This window comes from Onychomys torridus, chromosome 11 (genome assembly GCF_903995425.1).
Source record: "Onychomys torridus chromosome 11, mOncTor1.1, whole genome shotgun sequence".
In the NCBI taxonomy this organism is placed as follows: domain Eukaryota; kingdom Metazoa; phylum Chordata; class Mammalia; order Rodentia; family Cricetidae; genus Onychomys; species Onychomys torridus.
In genome coordinates, this window is record NC_050453.1 from 17526346 (window position 1) to 17549319 (window position 22974).

The following is a 22974-nucleotide window of genomic DNA, read 5'->3' on the forward strand; positions in this document are numbered from 1 at the left end:
GTTGTAAGGTCATTCCTCATAGATGTGTAAACAATTCATCATTGAACCCAGTGGTTCTGAAACTGGAGATTGTTACATAATTAATTTACTAAAGTCTCTGGGATCAGTTTGTGGCCTTAGCATTTCTATTTAAAAAAATCATTTTCACAAACTTTTCTGATTTACCTCATATTTTGTACATACTTATTAAAATATTAGAAGAAATAAAGGAGAAGAGAATGTTAAAAATCTACAATGATCAATTAGGTAGGATTAAGTATCAGAGGTTTATTATGTCACATTGTGACCATAGTTAACCATATATTGAGGTTTTTGAAGCCTGCTGTGATGGCAACACACAATGGTTGACAACTTGACTACATCTGGAATTTACTACACCTGCCCCCATGGAGGGGCACATCTTTGAGGGATTTTTTGCTTAATTTGAAATGAGAAGATCCACTTCTACTCTGGATCTTTGAGGCAGGAAGACACACCTTTAATCCAGATCTTTTGAGGTGGTAAGGTCCACCTCCAATTTGGGCCATGCCTTCTGCTTTTTCTCTTTGCTGGCTTGCTCTTGCCTCGTTAGCAAGACCATCCCCTCACTGGCATTACAGCCTACTTCTTCAGGATTCCAGCATATACTGAAGACCAGCTGAGACATCCAGCTGTGTGGACTGAACAACTACTGGATTCTTGGACCTTATATTCATAGGCAGTCTTTGTTGGATTAGCTGGACCACAGCATGTAAGTCATTCTAACAAGTCCCCTTTCTCTCTCTGTGTAGATTCATTCTATAAGTTCTGTTACTCTAGAGAACTCTGACTAATATAGCTGCTAAGACAACAGAAGTGTTCTCACTACAGAGTGATAACTATGGGAGACAATGCAAACATTAATTAGCTAGATATAGTCATTCCACAATGACATCAAAACACCATGTTATACACAGCAAATACAATTTTATCTAATAACAAGTGAAACACAAAACAGAAAGCAACAAATCTTGGAGAGGGTATGGAGAAATTGGGGCCTCCATACATAGGAGGCAGTACTGTAACCATGGTACAGCCATTGTGGGCAATGGTTTGGCAGTTCCTCAATAAATTAAAGATCAGACTGACATGTGATCCAGCATCTTCATTTTGTAGTGCAAACCTGAAGCAATCTAAAGTGTGTTTCAATAAAAATGTGTACACAAATATTCACAAAAGGCCAAAGGCAGAGTCTCATCAAAGCTATAATGGAACACCAGCTGCAGCTTCCTTCCCCACTGCCCACATCTCCTGTGGATCCCACAGACCATCCCCTTATGGACTGAACCTCTCTCTCCTCTTTTGTCACTGCATCCCAGCCTCCAACACCAGCAGCCACTCCCTGTGAACACACTAGCTGAACAGACCAGGAAAACAGGCAACACACAGCCGTCATACTCTCCAAAACAGAATACAAAGGATCAATGAACCACAATTGGTTCTTTGTGAAAATCAACAAGATAGACAAACCCTTATCCAAACCATGGATCTCCCTGGGAAGGAGAAATAGAATAGATTTTTGTGGTAGACGGGGGACGACAGGTAGGGATTGGAGCGGGAGGAGGAGATGGGATGGAGGGAGAGAGTACAGGGAGAGCTGGTTGGAATTGGGGACATTGGGGTGTCATGTGGAAACCTAGTACAGTGGAAACTTGCTGGGATAACTGAAGGTGGTCCTTAATGAGGACTTCTAGTAATGGGGAACATGGAGTCTTAACTGGCCATCTCTTGTAGCCAGGCAAGGTTGCATTCAATTGAGTTATTAGCCAAGTGAGTCTCATGGAACTCCCAAAACAACCCAGGCTGATATTAAGCCAAAAGGTTGATCTCTGAAAACTGACAGTGGGGGCCCCATTGCTGAGGACAACATCTACACAATTCACTAAATGTGGAGAAGTTGAATTGGTGCCTACATGGAACCTTCACCCCTACATTCTAGTCTCTTTGGCGTGGAAAGATACTTCGCAGGCTACCGAAAGAGAAATATGGAAACCAACCCAGCCACAAAACCTTTGACCTACAAGCTGTCATGCCTGCAAAATATGCCAGGGCATTAGCGGTACAGAACTTGTTTAACTCTGTGAAGCCGTGTTACTTTTACTGTCTAAAACACCTGATTGGTCTAGTAAAGAGCGGCGTGACCAACAGCGAGGCAGGAGAGAGAACTGGTGAGGCTGCCAGGCAGAGAGAACAACTATAAGACAAAAGAAGAAGGGAGAGTGAGAAGTGGGAGAAGAGGAGGAGGATGCCAAGGGCCAGCCACAGAGTGAGAAATTAAGATAGACATGTAGAAATGTAAAAGCCCAGAGGCAAAAGGTAGGTGGAAAGAAAAGCTGGCTAGAAACAAACCTAGGCATTCAAAAGTAAGAATAAGTCTCCAGGTAATTATTTGGGAGCTAGGAATAGACACTTGTTTTGGACTAGAGCAAGCCATTTCCTAAATACTAAGATGTAAATCCATGACCTCCAACCATTCACACTTCACACTCCCACCCTCACAAAGGAAGCTGTTGTCTTCATTAAGCACTGGACCTCAGTCAAACATTCTTGTATGTGTTGACTCAGATTCTCTACCATTCAGAAGACAGCTTTACACACGGGCAGCACAGTGTGTCTCATTGTGAGGGGGAGGAAATTCAGACCTTAGGATGCTCTGAGGGAATCGTTGGTGGTTCTGTTAGGTTATAATAATAATAATAATAATAATAATAATAATAATAATAATAATAATAAACCTATCCAGGAAAGAGTGCAGGAAGAAGCCTCTCTAGCACAGGTGTAGACAACTCTCTGATGAGGGGAAAATCGTGAGTGGTTTAAGTAGGAAGGAAAGTAGGGGAAGGGCTTCTCCCTCTTGTTTTCTGAGACTGTGCTGCAGACTGCAAGGTAACAGCAAACACAGAGACCGGCTTGTGAGGAGGGAAAGTGGCTGTCTTAGTCAGGCTTCCTATTGCTGTGAAGAGACACCATGACCACCACAACTCTTATAGAAGAAAACATTTCATTGGGTGGTTTATAGTTCAGTAGTTAAAGTCCATCATCATCATTATGGTGGGACATGGCATCATGCAGGCAGACATGGTGCTGGAGAAGGAGCTGAGAGGTTTACATGTGGACCTACAGGCAACAGGAAGTGAACTGAGACACTGGATGTGGCTTGAGCATATATGAGGCCTCAAAGCCCACCTCCACAGTGACACACTTCCTCCAACAAGGCCACACCTCCTAATAGTGCCACTCCCTATGAGCTTATGGGGGGCCAGTTACATTCAAACTACCACAGTGGCATCCAAAGAGATGCTGCCTCAAATGTATATGTGACTTGGCAATCATTTCAAACCAGAGTCTAGAGAACTGGCTCGGGGGTTACAAGCACGGGCTGCTCTTATAGAGGACCTAGGTCTGATTGCAGCACCCCCTTGGTGGCTTACAACTGTCTGTAACTCTAGTTTTAGGGGACTCGATGCCCTCTTCTGGATTCTTAGAGCACCAGGCAAGCATGCAGTGTACATATATATGCAGGCAAAACACTCATACACATCAAACAAAATATTCAAACAAACCAGAGCTGGACACCAGTTCCTGTTCAACTTCAGATTTCATCATGAACATGCCAGTTAGGGACTGGTGTTTTCAACTGATGATTACCACTCCATGCACCATTTGCTTTACAGCTTAAGAGTAAGACCCAACCAATGGAAGGGATATACTTGCCCTTTAACCTGAATGTACTTATCTGCATCACATCCAACAGCAATTTCAAACACCTGAAAATGAAGCAATTTTACAAAGTGAATTCAGCGACTCGGACTCGCACGACCTGAGCTAGCTAGCTCTAGAGCCAAACACAGTTATTGCATTTTAGATTAGAAACAAAGACTGAATATCCCTTATCTGAAACGCGTGGGGCACCAGAAGTATCCCAGATTTTAGAGTATTTGCATATACCTAATGAGGTACCTTGGAGGTGAGCCCCATTGGATCTCATCTTGTGCCTCTGCCTACCAACTCCATGCTTGCAGCATCTATAATGGCATCTATAATGTACTTCATTCACGCAGTAATTTGTCAGGGAACTGAGTAGCCTCACATGCAGCACCTTCTCTTGCTTTGCTACGTCTGGTTTACACAGCGCTAGTCTCTGTTCAAAGGAGTAGCAGGTCAGCTTCTGATAGGCTACAAACCAGACCTATGGATATTTGTTTTAAACACCCTAACCTCACATGTGTGATATCCTTCTGTTTCCTTCCACGTGCTGTGATTTACAGGCGCCGTGTGTTTCCACATTCCCAGTGTGTATACGAACTACCGAGGATACGGTTGCTTAGCAGCCAGCACAACGTCTGCCGGACTGTGAGAGGCCTTATTAACACAGCTGGTGCTTACCAGGAGAAACTCTTGCATTCAGTGAGAAAGGCAGCAGTGACATCATAGACATTCCACATGGAAAAGGGCAACATTAAAAGAACCAAATATAACTCCACTGCGAGAGAGACTCTACCTCAAAATATAAGGTGGACTGCATCGAGCTAACATCTGACATCAACCTTGGGCCTCCACAGTTGTGAACACACAAATGCATGTGCCTACATACATGTACATGTGCCTATACACCACAGATATATACATATATACAAAATCTATTGCAGTCTGATGTGATGTGTGTGTAAGATATACATGTATATATATATATATATATATTGTTTCCCCCCATATTTTTTGGATATAGGGTCTTGTTCCACTGTCCAGGCTCTCTCTGAACACTTGAACTCAATTAATCCTCTTGCTTTTTGCCTGACCCTGATTTGAAAAATATATTGTTTTTTGCCCCTGAATCCCTCCATTGTTGAAAAGGTCAAATGCTTTTCCAGGAAGGACATGGTAGAATGATGACTATTTAAAGAAAAATAAAAGAGGCTTTTTCTTTTGCTAGTCATACCTGGTAGCCAGATGCATCGTATTTAAAATTCAAAGGTTAACGTCATTGAATCTCTACCATTAAGAACCCTTGGCCAGGGGTTTGGGATTTAGCTCAGTGGTAGAACACTTGCCTGGCCAGTACAAGGCCCTGGGTTTGGTCCTCAGCTCCGGGGGAAAAAAAAACAACCCTTGGCCAAAGTTTTACTCTGTCAATGCTTAGAAATATATTGCTTAAAAATTACACACAGCTGGGGTTGGGGATTTAGCTCAGTGGTAGAATGCTTGCCTAGCAAGTGCGAGGCCCTGGGTTCAGTCCTCAGCTCCAGCAAAAAAAAAATTACACACAGCTTATGTAGGACTAAAGTAAGGACTATATTAGCCTTAAAGAAAGCTTAAGGGGCTGGAGAGATGGCTCAGAGGTTAAGAGCACTGACTGCTCTTCCAGAGGTCCTGAGTTCAATTCCCGGCACCCACATGGTGGCTCACAACCATCTGTAATGAGATCTGACACCCTCTTCTGTGTACATAATAAATAAATCTTGAAAAAAAAAAAAAAGAAAGCTTAAGAAGACAGCCAGGGTTGGAAATATAGCAGATTAAAAAAAGAAAGAAAGAAAAGTAGCAGATAACTGCTTTCAACTTCGTAGAACTGCCCGTGTTCCTGTCAGAGCCAAGGGCCTGGTTTTCTCTCCCCTCCTTGAAAACTTCTGGTACTCTTGCCAGAGGCCTTTTCCACAGGGGGAGTTCTTGGATCTCATTTGCTAACCGTCTCACCCACAGGATATGATTTATTTTCCCAACAAAGCTGACTGGCATCTCTTATTACCTACGTTCATTCAGTCTTTTCTTCACTGCGAAGTTCACCCAGCAGCTGCACGGTCCCACCCTCATGTTTATTGAGCAGTCCATATCCCATCAAAGGGTGGCTGTACTACTCAACTCTACTGTGGTCAGGACAAATGGTGTCCCTCACACGATGGTTTCATTTGTAATACCCCATTCGCATCCTGGTCTCAGCTGTCAAAAATCACAAGCCCCAGAACCAGTGACCACAGCTAGGGTTAAAAATATGAATTGTCTTGCAGGTGTACCTGGAAAAGGAGCTGTGCAAAGAGGAAGCCTGTTTTCTAAGGAAACTACAGCACAGGTTAGGCACGTGGCCTTCTGGACATCTGCTTGGAGACAATCTGATCAAGAGCCCAAGAGAGACCATTTCTCTTTAGTTCAGAGACAGGACAAGACTGCTCTTGCCTCAGCTCAGGGTCGGGCCCAGCAAATTTTATTTTATGTATCTGTGTATTTGCCTGCTTGTTTGTGTGTGCATCACATGTATTCAGGTGCTCACAGAGGCCAGAAGAGGACATGGGAGCCCCTGGAGCTGGAGTTGCAATCAGTTGCGAGCCAGCCCATGTGGGTGCTAGGGACTAAACCCTGGGAACTGAACGCTTAGTCACCGAGCATTCCCTCAGCAGCAGACCCAGCTTATGGAACAATGGGTCCCACATGGGAATTCTAGTGGTCATTGTCACTGACATGCTGGTGTGCAATATATTAGAGCTGTCATCCCTTCATGGAGTAATTCTTCTCCCAAAGAATTAGCAGGGACACCTGGGGGCTGGCCTACACTTCTGCATGTTCAACTCTTGGTGCATGGTTGAAAGTTGACATGCTGCCTTGTTGGAGATCACAGTTTTATTTGCTGCAGGCAATGAGACCAAATGACAAAGATAGCAGGCTCCAATCCAAATGGCTCACTGTAGGTCATTTGGTCTGGCAGTTTTAACAAGAGCCTGACATCATGGGATGGAGAAGAGGGTAGAGCTGTCTGTCTCTGGACTGTTTTCCCAGGAGGGCAATGACTTATTTAGTAATTCATGAGTGTGGCTCCAGAGCGCAAAGAAGGGACTCTGTGCGTGAGAACATACTCTCTGTTTGGTGTACAGGTTTTGACTTCCCTGTCTCTACAGCATCACATTTTCCTGTGGCTTAGGAGGGCTGCTGCACAATACTCCATTGGATTTCTACAGGTATCCACAAAGGTCAGGGCCAAACCTCTCAAGGCAGAAAGTCCAGACTTAGTCAGAGTTGCAGTTTTGTTCTTTTTTTTTTTTTTTTTTTTTTTGTTCTTTTGAGACAGGGTTTCTCTGTAGCTTTGGAGCCTGTCCTGGACTAGCTCTGTAGACCAGGCTGGCCTCGAACTCACAGAGATCCACTTGCCTCTGCCTCCTGAGTGCTGGGTGGCGCCACCACCGCCTGGACTGAGTTGCAGTTTTGTGCTTCCACTGCACAGTACAGGTGGGTAAGTGGTGCAGCTGGTGAATATGGGTGGTGTAGTGGGGGTATACAGCTAACACAGTGCTAGGAAGGCAGCATGTACTAGCACCGCTAAACATCACATTTACCCCAGTTAAACCTTGCCCTGATACAAACAGGGTCTTGCCTGACATCCTAAAGAAGAGGTCCCAAAGCCCTATTCCATTTTGTGTGCCTGTGTTCCTCGTGTGCTTACTGTACACCCACTGGCTGCTGGTTAGACTGACAAGGACTGACAGATCACAGACCCAAAGGAGATAAGTACCGGCGGCTGCCAGAACATCCTGTGGCTGTTTCTCACCTTGGTGCTGTCTTGGGTGCCTTGTCGTGGAGTCCCTCTGCCTCTGCCTGCTGTGTCTACTTATTCTTCAATCATACATTTCATCTATCTCTTTTTTTCACTTTTCCCTCTCAATCAAAGTTGCTTTCTCTCCCCTCTGAGCTACTTGGTGACTGTGTGCACCGTGCTGTCTTACAGCAGATGTATTTCCCTCTAGGGAGGACACTTTATAATTCCTATTACCAAGTACACAGACAGAAAACCAGAATATAATGGGATATAGTGAGCTCTTCTGGAAAAAAAACAAATGAGTCCCTCTGGATGAATGAAAATGCACGATCAATGTGGGTGTGTCTGGCGGACTCCTTTGACAAATCCTACCCAATTGCATTTGTTCCCATTAATTCTGATTTTCCTTTACACAATTTATCTTCAAACCTTAAAAAACTAACAGTGCTACCCTCTTGCATACATTTATGCAATCCCACTTTAGGTGAGAGACTCATAGAAGACAGAAATCCTATCTTCTGCTTCCAAAACAAAGGATGCTTATCTTCCCCATGAACCCCAGCAACATGAGAAGTAGAGGGATGAGGACTGTATGAACATAATATGTATTATTTAGTTTATGAACCATACCTTTTTTTAGTGTGTGTATGTGTGTGTGGTGTGCTTGTGTGTGTGCCCATATATGTGTAGGTACATATGTGTGTAGGTGAATATGCATGTGTGTACTTATGTGTGGAGGCCTTAGATTGGTATCAGCCAGCTTGCTCTGGGGATCCCCTGACTCCATCATCCAAGTGCTGGAATTACAGGTGGGCTGCCATACCCACCCAGCATTTCTGTGAGTTCTGAAGATCCAAACTAGTCCTCAAGCTTTTGTGGCAAGTGCTTATCTAGTGATCCACCTCCCAGCCCCTGACTTATATACTTCTGAAGGAAAATAGTTGATCTCTAAACCAGTCACCCACCTGTTTGGCCATTGGACATGTTTTTGAAAATTCACTAGGCCGGAATTGAACAAGCATGAGACCCATGTTCTTGTCCCTAGGAAAAACAGTTCATACAGGTTATTGTATAACCATGACAACAGGAGACAGATAGGAATCTGTCTTCATGGGGAGCAAAAGTGAAGCCCTATTACATGTGGGGGTTGAACCCTGTGAGGAGCTGAAGAGGCCTGGTAGGTGGTTACTTCTGGGAAGGCAATTCTTTACTATGGTAATGTCCTGTGGCAGCTCCAGCACTCCACCCACCCCCAAACCCTCTCTGCTCCTTTATATCCCTTGCTTTGACCAGAAGGTTGGCACAACAGGAAACAGGAGTGGGCATCCACCAGCATTTTAGGTACTTCTCACTCCCTTTATAGATACCCTCAGTGCCTGGATCCTGAGCTTCTTTACCTGATGCCTTGACCTGCTTTCTCCCCTTTGCTCTACAGAGTTCCCATCCCACTGGCAATACCTTTGCAACAATGAAGAGCAATTCGCCTCCTAACCTCATCAAGTTGCATAACTCATTGGATTTGAACTCAAAGAAAGGTCAGCTATAATGCCTTTCTTAGTTACCTGTGTAACACAGATCATTTTGTGTATGGGCAAAACAGAAGTTTAAAGACAACAGAAACAGAACATTTGAAAGCTTGATTCAGACACTACTTCCTGGTAAGATTTTGCTTTTTGGGCGGGGATCACGAGGGAACATAAAATATCTTAGAGAATTTTATGTGTGGTCTACAATATAATTCTCAGTCAATATCCATTAAAAACAAAAATATCTAATTTTTTCTATATACCGTTGGCAGGTGTATTAGTCACCTTTCTATTCAACAATAAAGTGCCCTGACAAAAGCCACTTAAGGGAAGGAGATCCTGTGTGAGTTCACAGTTCATAGGGAGAGTTTATCTTGACGAGGAAGTCAAGGCAGCAAGAAGCTGGAACAGCAGACTGTCACCTCATATCCACAGTCAGGGAACAGAGATGGAAAAATGCCACGCCTGGTGTACCTTTCCCTTTTTACGTTCCAGGTGTCTTAGTCAGGGTCACTATTGCTGTGATAAAACACCATGACCAAAGCAATCTGGGGAGGAAAGGACTTATTTGGCTTACACTTTCATATCACAGTTCATCATCAAAGGAAGCCAGGGCAAGAACTCAAATAGGGCAGGAACCTGGAGACAGGAACCGATGCAAAGACCATGGAGGGGGTGCTGCTTACTGGCTTGCTCCACATGGCTTGCTCAGCCTGCTTTCTTACAGAACTCAGGACCTCCAGCCCAGGGATGGCACCACCCATAGAGGGCTGTCTTCCCCCGTCACTAATTAAGAACTTGCCCTGAAGCTAGACCTTTATAGAGGCATTTTCAGTTGAGGACTCTAGTTTGTGTCAAGTTGACCTAAAATGAGCCAGCACACCAGGGAATGTTCCCATTCATGCACAGTGGTCCACTCTTTCCACCTCAGTTAACCGGATCATGATCCCCCACGGGCATGTTCAGAGACCATCTCCTAGAATACACCCAGATCTCATCAATTGACAGCTGAGATTAGCCATCCCTCAAAGCCAGAGGGTGAACAAGAAAGGGTGACTGAGCCTCTTCTGACTACTGTCTACAAGAAACATTTTCTCCCTGTTCTTCCTGGTCACTGCTCCACCATCTTGTCTTTTCTTTCTTCTCTGGTGTGTGTGTGTGTGTGTGTGTGTGTGTGTGTGTGTGTGTGTGTACACCTGCATGTACACGCACATGTGTACTCATGTATGTGCTAGTATGGGACAGAGGTTGACATCAGATATCTTTCTTGGGGTTGGGAATGTAGCTCAGCAGTAGAGCACTTGCCTAGCAAGCACAAGGCCCTGGGTTCGGTCCTCAGCTCTGGGGGAAAAAAAAAAGACAAAATAACAGATATCTTTCTTGATCACTGTCTACTTTGGTTTTTGAGACAAGCTCTCTTACTGAACCAGCACCTCACTGATTGGACTACACTGGATGACCAATGAGCTCCAGGGATCATCCTGTGTCTCCTTACCCCCAGTGCTGGGGTTACAGACATGTACCAATGTGCATAGCTTTTACATGGGCGCAGAAGATCCAAATTCAGGTCCTCATGCTTATGAAGCAGGCCCTTGACTGACTGAGCCACCTCCTCAGCCCCTGATTTTATTAACAGCGCTCATCATCAGCACTCAGGATTATTCCATTTACTTAGTTGTTTAGCATTTGTCTTTTCCCATGGGAGAGAGATTCTGATGTGTGGGTACTCATTGTTTCTACTCATAGTTAAAGACTTTCACTGATATGAAAATGTCTTCCTTTTGATTGGGGATATTATGTAGAGACTTTGAGTTAGGAATTAATGATAAAACATGCATGAAAATTACTAAATTAACAAGTAGCGGTTTTGGTTTGGATCAGAATGGCTTAAAGGTTCACATGTGGCATGGTCCCCATGGTAGCACCATTGGGAGATGATGGACCTGAAGGGGGTGATGTCCTTAAGGGGGACTGTTGACCCTGGTTTCTTCCTCCTTGGCACCTGGCTCATGGGATCCATCACTTGCTCTTGCTCTGACGCAACTGCCTTGCCACAGTTCCAGAAGCAATGGGGGCTTGGGAGGCATGAACTCAAAACTTCGAAATACCCACTTGCTCTTGGTTGCTCCAGATGTTTCATGACAGCTGCAAAGCTAAGCTGAGGCAGTCTTCTATTTTCTTCAGCAGTGTGAAGGAGAACCTTCAGGTCACTTGCCACTGAATTACATGGAGCATTTACATTTTAAAGGCTGAATATTCATTTCACATATATTTAGACATGCAAAAGAATTTAAAATTTGGACATTTGAAAGGGTGTGAGTTCATTTAAATGAAAGAAAACACACACATGAGAAACTCAAGTAACATTTTTAAAAGTCATGCTTACTCTAGCTTGAAGTAATCATTTACTGACTCGTAGTTTGTGGTCTGAAAAAACGTTGTATACTGAAAAAGAAAATTGACAAGTTTCTGTAGAGCAGAAAAGGTGGAAATGGGGCCTCAAGTTAGTATCATTCGGGTTCATACATCTAGATACACTACAATAGGCTACAGAGTTCATCACTGCAAACCAAGTTTCTCTAAGACACATTGTGTGCATTTAGACATCTAAAGAGAAATGATATACTTGAGATGTATTTATTGAGTGTGTGTGTGTGTGTGATGTGTAGGGGTATGCATGTGCTACCGCATACATACGTGTAAAGGTCAGAAGACAACTTGCGGGAATTGGTTTTCTTCTGCCATGTGGATTCCTGGGGTCAAACTGAGTTCAGACTTGGTGGTAAGTGACTTTACGGGTTCAGCCATTACTGGCCTTTGTTTTTTCCTCCAAATTTTGTTCTTATAAAATCTCAATTATGTATATATTATTTTACTGTTACATTTTTTTACTTGTGTGTGTGTGTGTGTGTGTGTGTGTGTGTGTTTGTGTGCACGTGCATGTGCCCATGTGTTCCTTGTTGAAGCCAGAGAACAACCTCAGATGTTGTTTCTCAAGCACCATTTGTGTTCTTTAATTTTTTTTTTTTTTTTTTAGATTTGATGTGTATTTGTCTGCATGTATGTATGTATGTGTGCCACATGCCTACGGTGCCTTCAGAGCCAGAAGAGGGCATCAGTCCCCCCTGGAACTGGAGTTACACATGATTTTGAGCTACCACATGGGTGCCAGGAATGGTACCTGGGTTCTCTTAACCACTGAGCCATCTCTCCAGATTGCCCCCTCCCTCCTGAGGCAGGGGCTTGCTGTCACTGACATGGAGCTTATCAAGTAGGCCAGGCTGGCTGGTGGTGAGCCATAGGGATGTCTGTCTGTCTCTGAGAACAAGATGCTGGGACTGAAAGTATGTGCTACCAATGCTTAGTTTTTTTTTTGTTTTTGAGATGCGGGGTCTGGGGATCAAACTCGCGTCCTTGTGCCTGGATCATCTCCCTCGCCCTGGTTAATTACCTCACTGGACTTCTCTGCACCCATCACTTGGCGCTGGCTGCTGTAGCACTCTCATTTTTTAGTGGCTCCTAATTTTTTAGTAGCTCAGAAGACCAGGATGTAAGTTTGCTTTCTAGTGCTTTTCTCTGAACCATCGTACACGTCTTCTTTGCTTCACTCCACTGTACAGAGAGTATTTGCCAGAACCCTTTCTTCTGTTGTTTGAGTATTTTTAAAAATGTCCATCCACCTTGTGAATATGCTCTTCCGTAATTTCAATCCTCCACATTTTGTGTTGTATATTGATAATTAATATATTTTAATGTATAACAATACATTATATATAATAATGTAATACTGTATGATAATATGTTGTGTATTAATAATACTGTACAATATTAAAATATAATATGCAATAATATATACCTTATATTTACATCTATTGTAGTAGATTTGGAAATATGGTTGCAATAATTCTGCATACTCTGTGTGCATATTCCTCTGCAGTGTGTTGTAACTTGTTTGTCTAAGGGGCAGTCTATTTCCTTGGGTATTAGATCCCTCCAGAGGCACAGAAATCACAGTTTATTAGATTAACTTACATGATGTGGGCTGGGTAGTCCAACAGTGGCTGTATTCCAGACTCTGGAGACAGTAACAGCCTGGTGGCTACTTTTAAAGTGGGATGTTTTTGATCAGTTTACACGATACAGTCTAGATAGTCCAACAGTGCCTGTCCTCATGTTGAAGAGGCTGAGAGGCCACCAGCTGCTTAGTCTAGGAGACTGGCTGGCTCAGCAGTCCCAATCTGGTGCTGAGAGCCTGCAGGTTTCCTGGAGAGCTGCTGGCTTTCATTCCATGTGGGAAGGACAACGAATTTGGGTTCTGGGGTCACCAATGACAGTGGTAGCTGCGGTGACAGTGGCAGCAGTGGCAGCAGCATAAACCAGGTGGATAAACTCATCAGTGAGAGCAAAGGCAAGTAGGTAAAAGCAAAAGGTTTCCCTTCTGACTCACTTCTATCTGGGTTGAAGCTCGGATGCCACGCACAATCAAGGCTTCCCATTTCAATTAACTTATTCAAGAAAACCTCCAACAGGCGTGCCCAGGAACTAACCTAATCTAGATAATTCCTCACAAGTGTGCAGAGACAGGTGGACCCCTTGGGCTCACCAGTCAACTAGCCTAGCCTACCTGTCTAGTGATATAGCCTGTCTCTCAAGAAAAAAAAAAAGCTAATGTTTTTATATTTATTCATCCCAAATAAATAAAAAAATTAACTTACCATAGTTTTAGTACAGAGTCCTGAGGCAATCTCATAGGAGATGTCTTGTGTCCAGGTTAATATATTTGGGCCATACTCTTCTACAATAATATGGAGACCCAAATTTTCTGCGTAGACTATTTGAGTCCAAATTGTCAGGGTTTCTCCTTTGTCAATAAAGTAAAAATCACTAAAAATATTGTGTTGAAATGCCAGATATGGGCATTTATCATTGCTATTGTAAACTCTACTTTCTATCTCCAGAAATAAGGGGTATTCCTGTGTCTGCACCAGGTAATTTTCACTAAAATATACGAGATACACTTTGGAAGATCTGTTGAAGAAAAGGGCTGACTTTATTGTGTTGTTTGCCCATATAGGTAACTTGATTGCATCTGTAATGTCAGCCTTGGAAAAGAACATTACATTATTTTCCATTTTTATCAAAATACTCCCAAAATGATCTGGAAAAGAGAAAAAAGTTTACGTTATTTAAATTTTTAATGTTTGTGTGTGTGTGTGCACAGTGTGTGTGTACATGCAAATGCTATAATGCACATTTGGAGATCAGAGGACAATCTATGAAATGGTGGGTTCTGGGGATCAAACTTGGAGATTGTCAGGCCTGGCATCGAGCACTGTTACCTGCTGAGCCATCTCACTGGCCCAGGTTTGTAATTTTAAGTAATCATAAGTCATGTTTTTATTGAAGTATACTTTTAATAAAAATAATTTCTTGTATAATGATTATCTTGAAAAAAATTAGAATGAACAAGCATGAATTCCTACCTTTGAACTCATATGAGGACTTCTTAATTCCTGAGTGCGTTTCTCTTCATATTCACTATGCCTCTTTTATATATCGTATCATATATACAGTGTTTTAAGTAAAGAATGAATATGGTAAGGACAGGACTACTAGGGAGGGTAATGTTACAGTCAGATCTGCGTTTTCTTCAAATTCATACCCTGGAGCCTGCATCCCCACTTCCTGGAGCCTGCATCCCCACTTCCTGGAGCCCGCATTCCCATTTCCTGGAGCCTTCATCCCCACTTCCTGGAGCCTGCATCCCCACTTCCTGGAGCCTTCATCCCCACTTCCTGGAGCCTGCATCCCTACTTCCTGGAGCCTGCATCCCCACTTCCTGGAGCCTTCATCCCCACTTCCTGGAGCCTGCATCCCTACTTCCTGGAGCCTGCATCCCACTTCCTGGAGCCTGCATTCCCATTTCCTGGAGCCTTCATCCCCACTTCCTGGAGCCTGCATCCCCACTTCCTGGAGCCTTCATCCCCACTTCCTGGAGCCTGCATCCCCACTTCCTGGAGCCTTCATCCCCACTTCCTGGAGCCTGCATCCCCATTTCCTGGAGCCTTCATCCCCACTTCCTGGAGCCTTCATCCCCACTTCCTGGAGCCTGCATCCCCATTTCCTGGAGCCTTCATTCCCCACTTCCTGGAGCCTGCATTCCCATTTCCTGGAGCCTTCATCCCCACTGTAAATACATTGGGGGTAAACAGAGCCTTTAAGGAAGTACTTCCTTCTAGTTAAATGAGGCCACAAGCAGAGGACACTAACCTAGTGAGACTGGCATCCTTGAAAGAAAAAGAATACACCCTTCTGGGAGATCTCTCTTTCTCTCTCTCTCTCTCTCTCTCCACACACACACACACACACAAGTTCCTGTGAGGACAGTGAGGAGGAGACTGTCTATTGGCTCACTGGCATTCATTCCTGATGGTGCCTTGATCCTGGACTGGCAGAGACATGAGGAAATTTACGTGTCTTGTTTCAAGCACTCAGCCTGTGGCATTCATTGTGTGGGTCATCGTAGTAGAACTCAGATCCTAATGAAGTGCTTTACTCGTCCTCATTTATGACTTTTAGTGAAGACAAAGACAGGAAAGAATAAATTAGCTAATCACGTCACTTGAGAAGCAGAGAAAGGACACTCAAGTCACAGAGAAGGAAGAAAGGGAAGGACTGCTCATGAAGAAAGGTCAAAAGGAGGGGACTAAATGACAGGAGAAACTTTGGTAAATAAAACTGAATTCTTTTCAAAAGGGGGGAAAAAAGCAAAAAACAGAAAAGCACAAATCATAGCAATGTTTTGCAACAAGGGAGAGGAAGGGGTCTCAAAAGTAAAGATTACAAATAACAAAGAAATGTGAGTCTGCAGGTGGGAGAGAGACCTGGCTATGTCTAGATGATGGGGTTTCCAAAATGTGGTACAAGCCTCTCAAAGTGACTTGAGCAGGGTAGAGTGGTGATCAGCGGGGGTGGGGGGTGGGGGGTGGGGATGGAGGGGGAGAGTGGGGTGGGACACATTTGGCAATGGTGCTAAGTGACAGTGAGATAGGCCAGAGATATATGACCATCTCGTGTTGCTAAGATAAACCTCATTGACATATACCTCATATAGAACAACTAATAGGATCACTAGAAAGTGTACAGACAGGCCAATAAGCACAGACCAGGTTTAATTCTTAGATATAAGAACTCTATGTAATAAGATGAGATTCACACACATTCCCTCTACCAACGGTACCTATCAGATACTGTATGAAAGCAGAAGTTCTCCCATACTTTGGAGGGTGTCACTCTCTTTGTGACCTCCTGCGTTCCTCTGCTCGCTCTTCGGACAGTCTCTCTGCTCCCTCACTCTTCCCACTCACTGCATGCATCATGTGAAGGCAGCTCCTGATCCACCCTTCTGTTCCAGAGTCCTTGCAAGTTGCAGTAATACATGCTCATTTTGTTTTTAGCTTTTGCCATCTGAATGCACTGTGTCTTGGATTTTTACATTCAGTCCTTGACTTGTTGTTGTTCTCCTGCTTGGTCCCATCTCTTGGCGATGCTTTCCCCTGTGTTTTCATTTCCTACATTTCTGTTTGTTTTGTTTTTCCCAAATCTCACTTTCCTTGCTGGATTTCCATGTTGGTTTCCTTGTCTTATATCCACTTCCTTATTTCATTCACTTGCTTGTTTGAATTCCCTTTAAGGTTACTGATTTAAAAAGCAAAACCAAACAAAAAAACAAAACCAAACAAAGAACTAGATTCTTGCATCCTTACCTGGCATTTCAACTACTTCAGCACCCTCAATTCAGGTATTGAGGCGTTTAGAGAGACTGCCTAATACTGGCATGTTTTCCCCTTTTAGTTCATCTGGGCCTCCGATCTATGGGATGGCGCTGCCCCACTCGGAGTACGCATCTCCCCCTTAATCCTATCTGGAAATACTTAGGGGCTTTCTTTGCTAGTCTCATGCTTTACGAGCCATCTCTTTCTTAGTCAACTTGACAATCATGATTAACCATCAAAGTCCACTGCTTGTCAATTTGGCATTCAACCTTCAACCAAAATAACCCACTGCTGGATCCCCCCAGACACTGTAATGACTGTGTCTCTTTATCTTACAACCAAAACACACTGAGATTCATCCCAGTCTTCAAAGTCCAAACAGCGCTCAAACTCCCAAGTTTAAAGCTTCTTCTGAGATTCAAGGCCAACTCTTAGCCGTAAACATGAACAAATCATATACTTTTGAGGCACATTAGCACAGAATAAACACTCCTATTCCAAGAGAGAAAGACGAGGAAAGCAAAATGGGAAAGCAGTCAAGACGAATGTTGAACCTTACAGCAATATTCCCAGTATTCAAAGCACATTGTGGCGGTGGGATGTGGGCCCCCCAAAAGTCTAGGGCAACCACACTGGGGTGGCCTTAGAGTCTTCAGCCTGAATGGCCTCTCTCTTGAGCTGGCTCCACAGCCATTCTTGGCAGATAGTCTACATTCCTGAAAGCTATGATACCCTGGCTTCTCCAGGGAAGGTCAGGCTTCCCCCTCATAGCTCTGCTCATCACTTCCTCAGGGACTACCTGTCAGGACAACAAGGATGTCACACTGCCTGGCCTCCCAGGCTTTCTTAGGGGGGTTTGATAGATGCCTCCATGACCCCATTAGCTCTTGCAGTCTGCATGCCTACAAAACTGGCATCAAGAGGAAAAAGCCAAGGTCTGTTGCCAATTTCAGGGGTGGCCAGGATCCCTTGGACCACAGCCACACTGGCCTCTGAGTACCTATGTGACTGAGCATAGTGAAATGAATCTTGAGGAATAACTTCTGAGGTCTTCTGTACCAGCAGGGTACCCTGCAGGCTCTCTTTTCAAAAGAAAAAACCTCTCAAATGATTTTATTCTTTGATACCTTTGAGTGTGCACTGGGTGAGGCCTACCCAGTTCCCAAGGTAACTTTTCCTGTTGTGCCATGGCTTCTAGTTAATGGTGGCAATTTCTTCAGAAAGCAGGCCTTCCTCAGTCTTACATTCCCATGGACCTTTCTGTGCAAACAACAAAGGCGTCTATTATTTTTGCTCCTTGTTCTCAAGGTGAGCCTTATTAAAGCAGCCAGCAAAGCCTGCCTTGACATTCCCTTCACATGATTAATTTGCTTTTTACTTTAAAATTCAGCCTCTGGATATGGGCAGTCTCTAGACATGAGCCCTTATCCCAATCTCTTTGCCTGTATTTCTTTCTTTTCTTTTGGTTTTTCAAGACAGGGTTTCTCTGTGTAGCTTTTTTTTTTTGTCGGAGCTGAGGACCGAACCTAGGGCCTTGTGCTTGCTAGCCAAGCACTCTACCCCAGCCCCGCCCCTCCTCTGTGTAGTTTTCGAGCCTGTCCTGGAACTCACTTTGGAGACCAGGCTGGCCTCGAACTCACAGAGATTTGCCTGCTCTACCTCTCAAGGCCTGGGATTAAAGGCATGCGCCAACCACTGCCCGGCTTCTTGCCCACATTTTGATGACAGTCTGGTCTTCTGAACTCTCACGAGAGCTCATTGAGCCCATTGAGCTTGGTGTACAGAGCTGGAGAGGTAGATGGTTCAACAATTGAGAGCGTCGTGGCATGCATGGGCAGCTCCAATAATTCCAGCTCCAGGCGACTCTTCTCTGGCATCCTAGGCACCTGAACTCATGTGCTCATGCCCCACCACACACACACTCACATATATACATAATTAAAACAAAATAAAAATAAATCTTCAGCCTTGTATGTAACATTCCAGGGTTTCTCAAGCCTGTACCTCCAAACTCTTCCAAATTATTCCTACAAATTAGTCTAGTCTCGGAGGCCTAAGAAGTACAGTCAAGCCTGGCTACGGCAATGACCGTATCTGTCTGGTACCGTTTGTTTGTTTGTTTGGTTGGTTTGGTTTTGTTAGTCACGTTCTCATTATTGAAAGAAACAGTTTAGGAGGAGGAATGATTTGTTTTGACTTAAGGGTTGAGGGCTGAGTCTCTAGCGAGCTGACTCTCTCTGACTTTGGGCCTGAGTCGATACTCACCGTCGCGCCAGCAAGAGCGCGTGGAAGGAAGGGGAGGATGCTCGTTTTGGGCTGGGCAGGAGGCATTGTACAAATCTCCTTAGGCACTTTTCAATGTAAATATCGTGGCCATGTGAGATTTGGGATGCCCGCTGCTCATCCACATAAATGTGTCAGGAAGGCGGCTGGAAATAGGAGCAGTGAGATCAGGCTGGGGCTCCTGGTGCAGGGCAAACCACAAGGATCAACAGAGCCCAGAAGTCAATAAAACATGCTCTGGGACGCTTGGCTATTTCAGAAGTTATGATGTTGAGGATAATGAAAAAGAAAAAGAAAAAGAAAAAAGCCGGGCGGTGGAGGTGCACGCCTTTAATCCCACCACTCGGAGGCAGAGACAGGCGGATCTCTGTGAGTTCGAGGCCAGCCTGGGCTACAGAGTGAGTTCCAGGAAAGGCTCCAAAGCTACACAGAGAAACCCTGTCTCAACAAATAAACAAAACCAAAGGCTGAGGGGCAGAAACTGGTGACGGAGGAAGGAGGAGCAGTGGGGGTGGGAGAAGAGGGTCCCTAGGAGCCAAGTGAAAAGGCATTTTAAGGAGAGGGGATCTGAACTTGGGGCATCAGGCTAGTGCAGCAAGTGCTTTTCCACATGGACTCATTTCCTTGGCCTGGTTCTGTCTTTTCAAAAGGTGAAAACATGAAAACAGAGGCACCCATGAAGGACACAGTATGGTGACGGGAGGAGGGACTGGACAGATGTATCTGTGAGACAAGGGAAAAAACAACAACCCAGGAACCAAGAGAAAACCCCCCCCCCCCCCCCCCCCTAATCCCAGGTCCCAGAAAGACATGTCCTGCTGGCATTTTGATCTCTGGCTCCTAACTAGCTTTTAGGGCAGTGGCAGGAGCCACACAGCTCAAGATTCTTATTGTGTGAACCTTAGGAACATTGAACAGTATAATGCTTCCAGAGGCAGGCGGATCTCTCAGAGTTCGAGGCCAGCATGGTCTACAAAGTGAGTTCTAGGACAGCCAGTGACTATTACACAGAGAGACCCTGCCTCAAATAAAACAAAACAAAAACAGTACAACACCTCTTACTCTGACAAATATATAAACTGCCTCCTTAGCATCTGCCAAGCACGTGACATGAAACTTTTGAGTTTGCCATTCTGCCACATGGGATCATGGTCTAACGCTGGTCACATTTAAAATCTATTAAGCGTTACGTGCTAAATACATGCCAGTAACCATCAAAAGAGCCACATACTGGAACATTTACAATCTCTCTATCATCAATATAACGATAAATATACTTTTAACAGGGTTGAGAATTCCTCACCTACGACGACATTGTGGATTTTGCTGCCGCTCGATACCTTTGACAGATTCTTTTCTCCTCCAGTTGTTCCCATAGTCCCACTAACAGTGAAGTTTTTGTAATAATAGTAAACGCTGTGTGCATCCCACAGGATTAAATCCGGCAGTGCTGAGTAGAGAAAATGCGTGACTATCTTGCTGCTCATGGGCAATTCTAATTGGAAGTCCTGAATTGTCCACCTTGTGGAGTCCTCGTTATACAGCAGCATGCGAGTGTGTTTGGTGGTAGAGCATGAGGAACAGTAGTACAGTATCAGGGCCAGCTCCAGAGGGTGCCATGTGTACTCAACATTTTGTATTACTACGGTGTCGGAGGGGTTCAGCTGTAGAGCTTCTTTCAGTCTTGAACTATCCATTATTTTCATAAATCTAAATTCAGAATATCCAAGGTAAAGTTCACTTCTTGTCCATATTGCCAACAGGCTCTTTTTTCTTGCACTCTAGAAAAAAAAAAAAAAAAAAAGGAAGATCTTTAATGACAGAGAGTGGCCTAGCAATTTTGGTCTTCTATTTTTCCTCCACTTGACAGTCAAGAGTAGAGATTGGGAGAGACGCTCCATGATGGCACAGATGCCTGGGTTCCCAAGATCATGGCTTCCATCCCCAGCATCAAAAGTAAGAAAATAAAAAAGAAATAATTGCCAAGTTTTCTTTTAGCAATATTTCAGAATAATACTTTAGGCACTAAAATCCATTAAATAAAAAAACATGTCATATTACATATCATGAAAAGAAATAATTCCATTAATTTTTCTTATGTTTTTAGCAGCAGAAAGAATAGATAATATTTTCCTTCAAACTTTTAAATACATGAGCCTTTCCTTGCTTACTTATCACTCTTGCCAAGCATTGTGGTATATATCTGTAATCCCAGAAGTTATGAGATTAAGGGAGGAAGATTCTGAGTTTGAGGCCAGCCTGGGCTACACAGTGAGCGAGACCTTGTCTCAATAGCATACACACAAACAAACCCAAATATCCCATGAAACATGAAAACAACAGTAAAAATCTTTGATTAATTTTTATCATTTTATACCAGTTATCTATGTGTTTCTACGACACTAGGCTACTTAAAGTACAATACTGATAATGTGTTGTAAGATTTATTGCATATTGAGAAGTAAAATATGAGACCATACAAAGGATTGGGGTATAAATACAAAGACACAGTCATAAGGTCCTACTGTGGTGTGACATAGAACGCTACTTAAAATTAAACCCTGATAACTTAAAGATGATTATTATAAATCTCAGCATAGCTACTAAAAATAGTTTCTGTTTTTAAAAAAGTCTACAAGAGACAACATAAAAATACTGAAAAAATTTACAGTCTATTTAGAATGAGGCAAGAGTGGAGAGACAAAGAATGGGAGGATGGACAGTGTTGCTGCTGGGAGGTGGCTCAGTGGTACAATGATTGACAAGGATGCACAAGGGCCTAGATCGATCCCTGGGAGAGGGGAAAAGAAGCCAACATAGTGGTCTTTTATTCCCCCCAGAGGTTTAATGTGTGTGTGTGTGTATGCCTATGTCTGTGTGAGGATATGCTCACAGGTGTTCAGGTGCCCAGGGAGACCAAAAAATACATTGGATCTCTCGGTATTGAGCTGTAGGCCTATGAGAGCTGCCCATTGTAGGCGCTGGGATTCAAACTCCGATCCTCATGATTGAGCAGCAAACACTCTTGACCACTGAACAATCTCGCCAGCCTCCCAAATAGTAGCCTTAATCCAGCCATTAGCAATAGTTAACACTACATCTAAATAGATTCTACTCAAAGGCAGAGATTATCACCATGGATTAAACAAACAAACAAACAAACAAACCCAAAAACCAACAACACAAAAATTTGTAGGTCTCTAAGAAGTTCTCCTTTAAATACACAGACAGAAAGGTGATGGTTAAAGAAAAGGAAAACATGAGCAAGGAATAGTTAAGAGCCAGGGGCTGGATGTAAGGTCCTGGGTCCTAATCCCAGTTCTGCAAAAGAAAAAAAAACAGGATGTCTATAAAGAAGATTAAAGTGAAATGCTATTTCACACCCACTAAGAGTGGGAATGTTGAGAGATGGGATATGCCAAAGTTTGGTTAAGGCGGAACCAAGTATGAAAAAAATTCTGCTATAAGTATTTTGTAATTACTACAGCTTTTAAAACCAATATTGACATTGATATGTAATAGAAGAAAGACCCGACTATGTGGTGATATTTTATTTGTGCTGAAATGTGGTGATATTTTATTTGTATGTTAATAAAGTTTGCCTGGAGATCAGAGGTCATAGCCAGCCATAAACAGAAGTCAGGTGGTGGTGGCATATGCCCTTTATCTGATCACATGGCAGGCAGAGTCTCCGTGTGGTCAAAGACACAGTCATGCTGGCGACACATGCCTTTAATCCCACCCGGTACCAACCATAGACAGGCAGTAATGAGGAAGTGAGGTGGCTGGGTTAAGAGCCAATGAGAAGGCAGAACAGCAAGGCAATAAAGGTGCAGGTTAGACAGGAAGA

General features: G+C 43.7%; 1 protein-coding gene across 1 annotated transcript in view; it reads right to left on the bottom strand.

Moving 5' to 3' along the window:
- Catspere (catsper channel auxiliary subunit epsilon) overlaps positions 1-22974 on the bottom strand; it is a 109890-nt gene that overhangs the window by 27226 nt on the left and 59690 nt on the right. The window contains exons 7-11 of the mRNA XM_036202635.1: positions 20428-20905; positions 13782-14224; positions 11453-11511; positions 8506-8581; positions 3733-3785 (exon numbers count right to left, since the gene is read on the bottom strand). Of these exons, the coding sequence (XP_036058528.1) occupies positions 3733-3785; positions 8506-8581; positions 11453-11511; positions 13782-14224; positions 20428-20905 (1109 nt within the window). The remainder of the gene's footprint in view (positions 1-3732; positions 3786-8505; positions 8582-11452; positions 11512-13781; positions 14225-20427; positions 20906-22974) is intronic.